Genomic DNA, 12,308 nt, shown 5'->3' with positions numbered 1-12,308 from the left:
ATCATTGTTGCTTTAAAAGCCTCATTTTCCTGTGATGTTTATTTTTAATGTGAAGGTTGGCAGTAGCAATATTAGGTGAGGAACTGTGAAAGGAAGCAGGAGGGAAACCAGGACCAGTGATATTTATTCCTTGGGCATCATTGCAGTAGATTATTCAGGACCATATTAGGAAGCCATCCCAAAGCTGATCTGATATGTGGGAAGAATTAGTGGCCTTTGCTTCCTTTCCAGTTCAGTTGCAGCCATCTCTAATCAACCATTTTTAGTGTCCCTGCTCAAAAGAGGTGAGGAGTTCAGTCTAATTTAGGCAGACATAATTTATTCTGATCAAGAATGTATAATTCCGTAGAGCAAAATTTGAGTTTTGTTTATCTTCGATTATCTATGGCTGTAGAAGTGACAAACATTCACCATTTACATGTCTGTTCCACTAAAAGGCAATCTTTGCCAGCCACTATGTTAATTTCCAGACCCAATTTTTGCCACTGTTGTCTAACTCTTTTATCTCTTCCCTTTTCCTCTGTTCATCTTTGGTGCATCCAGGATAGAGACTATGTCATTGCCATGCTTCAACTTAGCACTGCTACTGATAAATCACTTTACAGTCTTGGTGATTTTAAATATTTCTGCCCAAAATATTTCAGGAAAGCGAACACACGTAGTTTTATACGTTCTTCTCCTGCACTGATTGAAGGATGCCACTCTTGAAATCTCTAGTAAACGATAACAAAAATAATACCTTATTATCTTTATATAAAATTACATGTTTATTTACATCTTTTGAAATATATTCTACAGCTTAAGAGGGTTGTGCAACTTGAAGACGTAAAATATGATACACTTTTCTGTATTTTACAGAAACTGGAAAATAACATACTCTCTTTTCTTTTTGAAATGGTTGACCTGAAAGAGGTCTATTAATATTAATATTATATAATAGTTTGTGCGTGTTCAGAAATTGCTATATTTCTGAGCTCCTCAGTGCACGAAGCTGCTGGTTCTGATGATCTTCAATCTTCTTCTCAGATTCTTCATCTAGTACTTTTCTTAAGCACATGATCAGTTCTTCAATTCCTTCACCAGAGTGTGCAGATACAGGGATGATCTCTTTGAAGTTGACAGTGACTTCTGGAATCATATTTTTTGGAAGAGTGTGCATATAATCTGAAATATATATATATATAATTAGAGTTACTACACACAGTATAAAGCCAGTATAAAATTTGCTATGGGTGGATTTCAGTTAAATAGATGCTTGATGTAATAGCAGTAGCAGAGTTGTTTGAAGATATTCCATTCCAAGGAAGTCAGGGTACAGTGGTGCCCTGCAAGACGAATGCCTTGCAAAATGGAAAACTCGCTAGAAAGACGAATTTCCTATGGGCTTGCTTTGCAAGACGACAATGTCTTGCGAGTTCCTGCGGGGTTTTTTCCCTCCCCCCCTTTTTCTAAGCCGCTAAGCCGCTTATCAGCTGATCCGATCAGCCGATAAGCCGCTAAAAGCCGCTAATCCGTCAATGGGCTTGCTTCGCAAGACGAAAAAACCGCTAGATGAAGAGAATCACAGAACGGATTCTTTTCGTCTTGCGAGGCACCACTGTAATGGGTTTTTGGACTGCCAAGATGTTAGGAGAGGACAATAGATGTGGCTGTTGGCCCAGAAGACTTCCTAACTGCATTTACTGACAGAATAGATGACTGGCTTGCATTCCATTCTTCTTCTAAGGCTCTTATCTGCTGGATAGCCCAGTTAGTAGAGCACGAGTCTCTTAACCTCAGGGTTATGGGTTCGAGCCCCACGTTGGGTGAAATATTCCTTCATTGCAGGGGCCGGACTAGATTGACTCTCACAGTTCCTTTCAACTCTACAATTCTATGACACTAGCATTTTAGCATCGTTACAGTTTTAGGCTAGTATGAAAGACAACATAGTTTGGTTATATTTTACTTTAAAATACAATCAATATACTGAAAAATGTTTCTTCTTTTGCAGTAATGAAAACTCACTACTTGCTACATATCAAAGATATATGAATATGTTATCTTAAAAAAGGAGCTGTACAGTAAGTATCTCACCTTGAGGACTCCGCAGTTGTTCCATAAACTCATTCAATTTTTCTTGTGCATTGGGCAAATCCATTTTATTAACAGCCAGAAGTGCAGATTTAGTTCGAAGTTCTTCTTTATATAGTTCCAGCTCCTGCGACATAAGTCGTTTCCATTTGTAAAATATTGTCGTTGAAAGTATTTGGCTTTATACAAGCCTTTTCATTTAACTCTTAATTACTACACAATACATATGCAAAGCAGAGCAGGGAGGGCCACATTCCCTTTTAAACAACCTCTCAAGACCACATGACAGGGGTGAGCAGGCCCAGAGGCAAAATCAAGGGGAGCATGAAGGTACGTTTAACCTTTCACACATTACTGATTACTACTGTCTACCATGTGTACACAATAATAATACACAACCACAATTTAAATAAAAGATGTGACTGCATCACATGACTGGCTTCTCCCTCCTGTCTTGCCCCATGCTCCAGTCTTAGATGCCTTCATAATGGAGCTATTTCCAGAGGAAGAACTGTGAGAAGAGAAAGACTCTGCTTGCCATCAGGGGGTAGCTGGTTTCATCTGTGCTGCCCTACCTCCAGCCCAAGGAAGAACAACAATAATTGCTGTTGTTTATTTATATCCCGCCCATCTGGCTGGGTTTCCCCAGCCACTCTGGGTGGCTTCCAACAAAGTTTAAAAATACATTAAAACACCAGTCATTAAAACCTTCCCTAAACAGGGCTGCCTGTCTTCTAAATGTCTTCTAAACATCAGATAATTGTTTATCTCTTTGACATCTAATGGGAGGGTGTTCCACAAGGCGGGAGCCACTGAGGAACCTTCAGAAGGGAGTTGTTGCCATGGGCATTATGTGTACACGTAGTTTTAATGAGCTGAATAGAGTAAAAAAATTATGAGTCATGGGTGTGTGGAGTGTGTGTATGAACTTAACAGTGCTTAGTTTATTTTTGACTGCTATTTTGTTGATGTTGTTAATATTGTTTTGTAGATTATAAATGCTGCAGTGAATTATTGATCATATAACTTGCTTTGATTTAGATGTTTAGCTTTTTTTTAAGTTGTTAACGGAGCTTTATAGGTTGTAATTATTTCACCAATTATTTGTTAATTATTCTGTATTATTTACGTTGTATTTGTGATGTTTTATTAAGTTCTATCACGTTATTATATGTTGTTTCTAAGCCGCTTTGGGATTCCTTTGAATGAAAAGCAGCATAGAAATATAATAAATCAAACCATAGCTGTCCGGTGAATATTCTCATGTGGAATAAGCGCATGAAGCCAATATCAATGTGACAGTGTAAACTTGGGAGCACATGAGCTTCTCAGGTATAAATTCCTAAGAGACAGTACAATTGGAATTCACAACTGTTAATCTGCATCACAAATTTTGTTAGCTACGTGTTTTCTATTTGATAACAGGAAGCAATCTTGAAGACTAAACTGCTTGGCTTCTCACTGCCTTTTGAACCGGAGAAATTTCCACCATACAGATGAAAATGGAGTTAGTGAAAAACAAAGTGCCAAACACCTAGAAGTATTTGGAAACTTCCAAATCTCAAACATCTTGGATACAGTTATCAAGTTTGTAGCTTTAATAGGTGTGCCATTCAAGTAAACATTTCAAATCAAATCTTAATCAGGTCTCTCATGTCAGAACATGTGTGCCGCAATATGCACAAATCTTGCCTGTATATAAAAGAATCAGTAAACTTACCTTTGCAAGTAGTATTACAGTTTCAAAGGCTGTTCTGAATGGGCTTGTAGGAGAAAGCTGAAACCCAGCTACATCAACCTAAAAAAATCGACATATATTTTTAAAAAATCAATCAAATGCTTTCTCACATGATTATCCTTCACTTTCCAAGAGACCATGAAGATGACAGGCAGCATGGGAGTGATGGCAGTGAGGTGGCTGTTACACACAAAACATTTCCCCCCCAAAATAGCATTCTCTCTGCTATATCTGAACAGTTTCCAATTCACAGAAACAATCTGTTTGCTTAGTTTTATGTGTTCTTTTACTGTCTCTCCTCCGCTGCCTCGTGGGATATCTTTGGGAGAAGAAAAGGCTAAGGAATAAGCCCTACACAAATCAGGAGTGGAGTCCCTAAGACATTTAGGTGGTATCTTGTATGCTTCCTTCTAGCAACTCCCGCAGTCAAGATGGTGCCAAACATATTGCTCTGTTTTCCTTTGGACCACACCAGCAAGGCTGAGAGAGGTGGGGTCTTATCATCTGGACACCCAAGGACCTCCATACACACTGTCCCAGGGAGGTTGCTTCAGTGCTGCTAACACAGAGGTTTGACTTCATCCCCCACAGGTACACTCCACTGTCTGTTGAGACAGACAGATGCCAACATAAATTACTGTCGCTATACATGCACTCCAAAGCGAGCCTGATGTTGCTTTTGGCTTATTTAAGATCAGGGGCGGGGATCTAAATCTGAACCACTTTCCTGATGTTGCTAAAATTTACTTGCCACAACTGCAAAGGAAGCATTGGGAGTCTCCCTTTGTTCCTTTGCAGGTTGAATTTGGCACTTTCCAAATTTGGTAGCTTTTTCTGTTGCTAGGCAAGGCAACAGAAGAGGGTGCCAAATTCAAAAAGTCCCAAACTGGAAAGGCATTCCAGTCCAACACCTGATCATCATGTGATCGAAAGGTCATGGACTGGTGTGTGTGTCCCCCCCCCCCCCAAACTACTCACAGGCCTGAGGTTTCCCCAACCACACCCCAAATATCAGCTATGTGATAAATTTACTACAAAGGGGAAGGAATATACCACAGTAGTAAAGCACATGATTTGCATGAAAAAGGTCCCCAGGTCAATTCCCAGCATCTCCAGGTAAGGCGGGGGAAGACTCATGTGGAACCCTGCTCAGACTTGGTATAACAAAGCTTCCTACAATTTCTTGCTCTTTCCGAGTCATCTGAAGACCTGGTGAAGGTCAGGTCACATTGGCTAGCAATATATTTCAGTGGAAATATATCATCATGACCAATCTGAACTGGTTCCCAACAGTTGCACCTGGCGGTTCTTCATCAAAATGGGTTGCTCATAGATATTCTCACAGAATCATAGAGTTGGAAGGGACCCTGAGGATCATCTAGTCCGACCCCCTGCAATGCAGGACTATGCAGCTGTCCCTTACGGGAACTGAACCTGCAACCCTGGTGATGTCAGCACCGCACACTAACCAACTGAGCTATGCAGCTATCCATCTTACATGTCGAATTTTCATTTACAATATTAGCAAAGCTATAGGATGATGTAATCAACAGGCACCTCCAGGTTACTTCTTCGGCAAAACAAAGCCTAAATTAAAAGCAGACTTTAAAGATGTCAAATAAAAAGCTAAGCTACAGCATGTCCTTACAACAAAGAGGAGCTGTTTGGTTCTTTCCACATGCTTCAGAAACTTGTGTCCTCTTCCTTTATTTGCATGTGCACCTTCAATCAGTCCTGGAAGATCAGCAACTGTGATCTAGGAGGGAAAGAAAGATTAGACTTTCACAAAAGATCCCATCATCATTTGGGTCGCATCGATTTTAAAAAAAATGGTTACAGCATCTCCATTAGAGACCAATGGCTTGAATTAGGCAAGAAGCCTTAACTACTAGAAGAGACTGAAAGTGCCATGTTATCTGGCTAAACCATTGAAAAAACTACATGAAGACTCCCTCATATATCTAGTCCCAAGCTACATTATGGAGCAGAACTCCCCCCTTCATAAGTCTTCAACTAGCCTTTTTTGGGGGGGGGGGATGGGACAAAATGAAGTATTGCAGTCATGAGCAGGATACAAGTTCTAACCAGTCACATAAATGTAAGATTGGGAATGACCCACAGTTTTGCAGGAACTAGTAATTGCAAGTCAATTAATTCTTGGCCCCACCCAGAAAAAAACAGACTAACGTGACCACAGCAAGTGAGTTTTGTATTCTTGCTGCAGGATCAAAATTTTCCTCTTTGAAAATGTTTTCTCCAACCTTAACACTAAGTTTCCATTAGAATTATCTGATTTAAAAGTAAGCTTCTCCTCGCACACTGAAAGGTATGTTTTGGAAGGCTGTGAATGTCGCATGGCTTGCATGCTCCCTCTCTCTTCTTGTGTGTAGCTTTTCCTTCTCCTGTTTAGCGCCACCCACAGTTTGCCACTTCCACACATATTTTCTGATTCTGGTTGTGATGGAAAACTCTAGCCATAGTTTCAGCAGTAGCCGATGTCTTGTGCACAGGCATCATCCTGACCCCGCAATCTCTACAGCTTACCTGGAAAGGGCTGGAACAGGGCAGGGGGTGGTAACCCTGACTTCACTGCAGCTCTGCCTCCAACGCCACCCACAAGTCCCATCCAGGTAAGTTGCAGTGATATCAGAACTGGGGGATGGCTCTGCACAGGCCACTACTGTGTAGTTTACCAATTGAGACAACACATCCTATTTTCGTTATGGTTAAATAGGGAGAGGGAAGACCCATACAGGAGAAGAGAGAACATGCAAGCATGCAATTCATTAGTAACCCTCCAAACTATGCTTCGGACTTGAACCGTTACTTGTATAAACACAGAATGCTCATTTGGGTGCTTAATAAGGTTACCGGATTTTTTTCCAATGAATCCAGGAACACTTTTCAACTTCATTGGATTCTGTGTGTGGACTGATTTGCAAATCCGGGGCCTGTCCCTGCGAAACAGGGACATCTGGTAACCTTACAAAAGAAAACACCAGGCTTGATCTTCTAAGCTATCTAGAAGTCAAGGGAATATTTTCGCATACTGTATTCTGAGAACTGAAGAGTTTCCCACACTTTGAAGAATCAAACCAAGCAATTATCAACTAATTTGCAAGACTCAAAACTTAACATATATTACATTTTGGGTGGTGGGGGATAAGGATCAAAATTGTTTCCCATCAATTCTAATTTTATGCCTGCTATGGTAAAAAAGGACAACCACAAACTACAATGCTTGTTTATATATTCGTTTCAAAAAATTTATACACTGCTTGATTGTAAAAAAAATAAACAAACCTCCAAGCAATTTTTAAGAGTCTTGTACAGATGCTTAATGTTATTTTGAAGGTCTTTTAAAGTGCAGGGGGCAAATATAATCTTTAGCAGTAATGCTATGTTTCTTATCCATGTAATACACTTTATTTAGAGAAAGATTAAAGCATCACCAGACAAGCCCTGGTTCCAGGAAGGAGAAAAAGCACTTTTACTCATTTTGCATCTGTGAACTCCGTTGTTGCACTGATGTCATCAAACACCTCTTGATAAAATGCTTTCATCTTATGTCTTTGATTGCTCTCATGTGCCAGCTAGAGTTCTACACATCAAAGTCAAAATTTGGTTGTGTGCAATCAAAAGTTTGGAAGATTCATGAATGAACATGGTCCTCAATTCTTCATCAAAACTTAGTAGCATGGATAATGGACCTCATATTTGGAAAAAATAATCTTTCTGAACACAGGCAATTTTCAAAACTATTTTAACAGGCCTATGTTTAGCACTCTACAGTAGATCACTCTCAGCTGCTGAACAGCAATAAATAATGCCGCATGGAGCGTTATTTTAGGTAATGCATCATGTTACAGTGTTTAGTATTGTAAAGCAGAGAGTGGTCTAATGGGTCACACTTGGTGTCCAGCCTCTCTCACTGTCCTAAAAATTAGGTAAACGTGGCTCAAAAGGGTTGTTTACCTGGATACAGATATTGCTTAAGACAGATACAGCCATCTGAAGGAAATATATGGAAACTGAAGGAGCACAGATGCCAGACCTATCTCAGGCTACCACCGTTTCTTAGAAAACAAGTCAACAGCCTGCTCTCCTTGAAGTATTGGTGTAAGTTAAGAAAATTGGGGTCTCATAACGTAACCAAAATACAGTTTCTCCACAACCACACCTTTAATGCAGATCTTACTTTTGGAAACCAACCTGTTTAAAATCAGCATACTTGACTGTTCCAAGCTCAGGTTTTATCGTTGTAACTGCGGAAAGTAAAGAAAAGTGAGCCCTGTTTTGTGATGTATTTCGGAGTTTTACCCCTGGCTTGTATGCCCAAAACACTTGTTTACTCTCAGTCAAAAGATGGAACACTCTTGCTTTCTCAGAAGCAACCTCTTGAATGCTAGACAGGCAGTGATAGCAGAAGTCCTTCCCAAACACTGAAAGTTGCTCACATCAGAAGATACATAGAAAACTGAATGCAGAGAAATTCTTATTAAATACTGGGAAACACTTGAGGGACGGTATCATAGCTCTCTGCAATTATACTCTGAAAACTTGGTCTCATTCAGGAGGGGTAGTTCATCTACAGACAGCCTCTGCCCATACTCAAGATCTCTCTCTCTCTCTCTCTCTCTCTCTCTCTCTCTCTCTCACACACACACACACACACACACCTGTCCCCAGGGCATTGCAAGAGACTGTTGTCAGAGACAGGGGGAAGATGGCTCCTAGAGTCAAAGTGTTTCTGTTGCAAGCACTGCATTCAAGATCAGGGTGCAAACACTAATACATGGAAAATTAATTACTTACAGGCATAATCTGCTATTTGAGGTGTAGCATGAGAAATCTTGGTTAGCAAAGAGGATTTTCCTGCATTTGGAAATCTGGGTTGGAGTGGGGGGGATGAAAAAAATTCTATTTAGTGTTCATATCAATATGTAGTTGACAGAAGACTAAAACCACTTTCAAGTTTTAAAATGCATTTTACTCAAGTGAATTTTGTTTAAAATGAAGAGGAAACGTCTTAGAAGTGGGCTACTCTGAGGGTGGAATAGATTCCATACATACTAGAAAAAGCACCAAACACAAAAGCTGCCTTTAAATGCTAATTTCTCCCCTTAAAGTTAATCAAAGTGTGCCCCAAATATGCATTTAGCCAATGTTCCTATAAGTTCCTAACAGAACTATATGCTGTATATTCACAATGGAAAGAAACCACCTTATATTACAGGGAAGACTGAGTTAACAGGATTGTTATGGGGGGGGGAGCAAGAAAAAACTGTGTTGCTATTCTCTCCCCACCTTCCAAAAATCTGGTTCCTTTTTATTTTTAAGTAAGTTTCAAAAGAAGTACAATCCACATTATGCAACTGTTTAAGCTTTTAAGCACCATTTTGCAAATATGCATTTGTGAAAGAACAATTGCTCCGCTATCACATTTTTAATGATTATAACCAGAAAACAAAAACCAGTAATAGAATACCTTACGTTGGACCAATGAGACAGGGGGAGGGTGCTCTTTCAAGGTACTATTGGAGTAATGTCAGTACCTCAAGAGCCATTTCAAAAGTTATCATACTTCTTCAGGAATGATTTTATTAGATCAGAAGTAGCTGTACTCTCTTTGAAATGTATACAGGGATGCTGTGTAACTTTCAGTGTATCTCAGCCTAATGTTCCTCAAATCTTTTTCCATGTCTGTGATCTAATGATAAAGCACTTATGTACATACTGAAATATTAAAAAAACCAAACTCAGACTGAGATCAAAAGAACAAGCTTTCAGAGACTCACTCAACAACTGAGTGAAATAAACCAAAGGTGTTTCCATGACTCCCTAGAAATTATTCTTTCCTTACCTCATCTAGAACAAAGTGGGGGAGGAACAAACCACCCTGAAATTTGAAGTAGAATTAAGTGGTGGGTGGGAGAGGTATACTGATATATCACAAAGGCAATAGTATTTATGTGACACTGTTTTGAACACCCACCAGTTCCTTATAAAGCTTCCATTTGCTGTTGGGCAAAGCCTGCATAGAAGTTCAACTTCATACATTAAACCAGAAAGAAGTGAGGCAAGAGCTGCAACTGTAGTTACATCAAGCATTGCAGGGCTTTTTCCCCCTAGGGGGAACTCACAGGAACTCAGTTCCGGCACCTCTCTGGTGGATGCCATTGCTATTCTAAGAGAATGGGGGCAGTGTTCATGGTGAGTTCTGGTACTTTCCCCCCCTAGAAAAATAGCACTGATGCCTTATGACAATAAAGTAACAATAGGATAATCTGGAGGCAGGATAACTGACTGTATGAATAACATTCCCTAAACTTAAATATGTCTTAATGTGGATGTAGTACAGACATGGATATTTCTAGTACAAGGGCATTCACTTCAATATATAAACACGAGCATGACTCCAGAGTGCAATTTTCAGGATCAAAGACTTACCCAACTAAGCCAACATCTGCTATAAGTTTGAGATCAAGGTGAATCATGAGCCTTTGACCTCTGGAGGGCAAGAAATTTGTCGCCATGCATCCACCAAGACCTCCTCGTGCCACCAACAATCTGTCTTCTGCTCTGTCAAGTTCACCTAAAAATAAAGATACAGAAGCGTTTTTTGAAAATGTTCTATTTGTTCCCAATGACAGACATTTCTTTCAGCTTGCCATTTACATTTTAGCACTCATCTGAGACAAAGCACCACTGGACACAGTGGAGCCTACCTCCAGGTTAAATGGTCACAAAATGTGGCAAATGTTTTTGAGAAATTTGTGGCGAGTCCTGAAAAATGCCTCGCCCAGCTATGGACTTTTTTATCATCAACATGGCTACGCTACCTTCACTTTTTACTTCCAAAAAAATACAGAGTTCTGTAAGTGAACACACATAAATCAGGGCAAGTATACTACCTTAATCAAAATCTACTAAGCTGCTTCTGAGAATGATCAATTAACTGTTCCTGGATGTCTGCCAGTACATCTATGCCTTTAACACCTGCACATGCCAGTTTATTGAAGTGCGAGCCAAATTATAGGTTTGTGCTGTTGCACAGACTCAGTAGAAAGTAAACAGCAACTAACAGTGCAACCCTAACCATGTCTCTTCAGAAGTAAGTCCAATTAAACTCAACTGCAGCTTATTCCCAACTACCTGGGAGTAAACCAATTTGAATTCAATGATATTTTCTTCCAAGTAGACAAGGTTAGGACTGTAATGTAAGCCATGATTTGTTCTCTCAGAAAAATAATACATCTGAGGTACAGTCTTCAATATATTTTGGGTGTGTTGGAGGGGAGGTTCATGTAAAAGAATCTCACCTATAATGTTGAAAATAATGTGAGAACTTTCCCGTGTGAGGGCTTATTGTACTAAATCCTTGCCATATGCACAGTTGATATGTTTTCTGATCCTTTACAGTAACAAAAAGTGAAGAACCAAAACATCCTTACCAATCACTTTCCCATCATCCCTTGTGACAGATATTCCTTGAGGCACTTTCACTTCACAATCTTTTCCCTTAGTACCTTTCAGCGTAGCAAGACTTGTGGAGAGCAAAATATATATATATATTACAAGATTGCTGTAAACTGGACCACACAAATTCTCAATCAATGAAACATACTCACCTACTGTTGGCTCCTGCTCCTGCTACAAACCGTTTGCTTGGAAATCGATCTTTAAGTCTCTTCAATGTCATTTTCTTTTGAGCTACCAACCAGACATCACCGCCTTTCCCACCTTCCCCACCTAATCGAGGATGACCCATTCCGCCAGTTCCTCCTTTCACGTAGATCCTAAGGTCATCCATAAACCTGCCATACTGCAAAAAAGAAAGAAAGTATTAAAACACTGCCATTTCATATTTACTAGCAATTTGTTAATCGTTATGAAAAGTAGGGGATGCAACCCCCTGTGAGGCTACTATGAATGAGACCAAAATGCAGTACTTTACTTTCCCCATAGTGATAAATGACAACCATGAGGTTATATAAGAACAAGTACAGCAGGTGCAGGGACACAGGTGGCACTGTGGTCTAAACCACTGAGCCTCTTGGGCTTGCCAATCAGAAGGTCAGCAGTTCGAATCCCTGCGACGGGGTGAGCTCCCGTTGCTCGGTCCCAGCTCCTGCCAACCTAGCAGTTTGAAAGCACGCCAAAAAGTGAACGTAGATAAATAGGTACCGCTCTGGTGGGAAGGTAAACGGTGTTTCCATGCGCTGCTCTGGTTCACCAGAAGCAGCTTAGTCATGCTGGCCACATGACCCAGAAAAACTGCCTGCAGACAAACGGCGGCTTCCTCGGCCTGTAAAGTGAGATGAGCACCGCAACCCCAGAGTCTATGACTGGACTTAACTGTCAGGGGTCCTTTACCTTTACCTTTTACAGCAGGTGAGGGAAACCTCTGGCTCTCCAGATGTTGCTGAACTACAACTCCCATCACCCCGGGCATTGGCCATGCATGCTAGGGCTGATGGGAGTTGTAGTTCAACAA

At 40.3% G+C, this 12,308-nt stretch overlaps 1 protein-coding gene across 1 annotated transcript in view; it reads right to left on the bottom strand.

Annotated features, from left to right (window-relative positions):
- Positions 1-746: 746 nt before the first annotated feature.
- The window catches only part of CFAP69 (cilia and flagella associated protein 69), a 57,081-nt gene continuing 45,519 nt past the window's right edge, over positions 747-12,308 (bottom strand). The window contains exons 25-33 of the mRNA XM_083469108.1: positions 11,443-11,636; positions 11,266-11,357; positions 10,262-10,406; positions 8,627-8,700; positions 8,024-8,076; positions 5,460-5,567; positions 3,794-3,871; positions 2,077-2,200; positions 747-1,164 (exon numbers count right to left, since the gene is read on the bottom strand). Coding sequence (XP_083325234.1) covers positions 962-1,164; positions 2,077-2,200; positions 3,794-3,871; positions 5,460-5,567; positions 8,024-8,076; positions 8,627-8,700; positions 10,262-10,406; positions 11,266-11,357; positions 11,443-11,636 — 1,071 coding nt within the window. The 3' untranslated portion in view covers positions 747-961. The remainder of the gene's footprint in view (positions 1,165-2,076; positions 2,201-3,793; positions 3,872-5,459; positions 5,568-8,023; positions 8,077-8,626; positions 8,701-10,261; positions 10,407-11,265; positions 11,358-11,442; positions 11,637-12,308) is intronic.

This window comes from Podarcis liolepis (genome assembly GCF_965112155.1).
Source record: "Podarcis liolepis genome assembly, chromosome: 12".
NCBI classification, from domain to species: Eukaryota; Metazoa; Chordata; class Lepidosauria; order Squamata; family Lacertidae; genus Podarcis; species Podarcis liolepis.
This window is presented reverse-complemented; position numbering and strand designations above follow the sequence as displayed.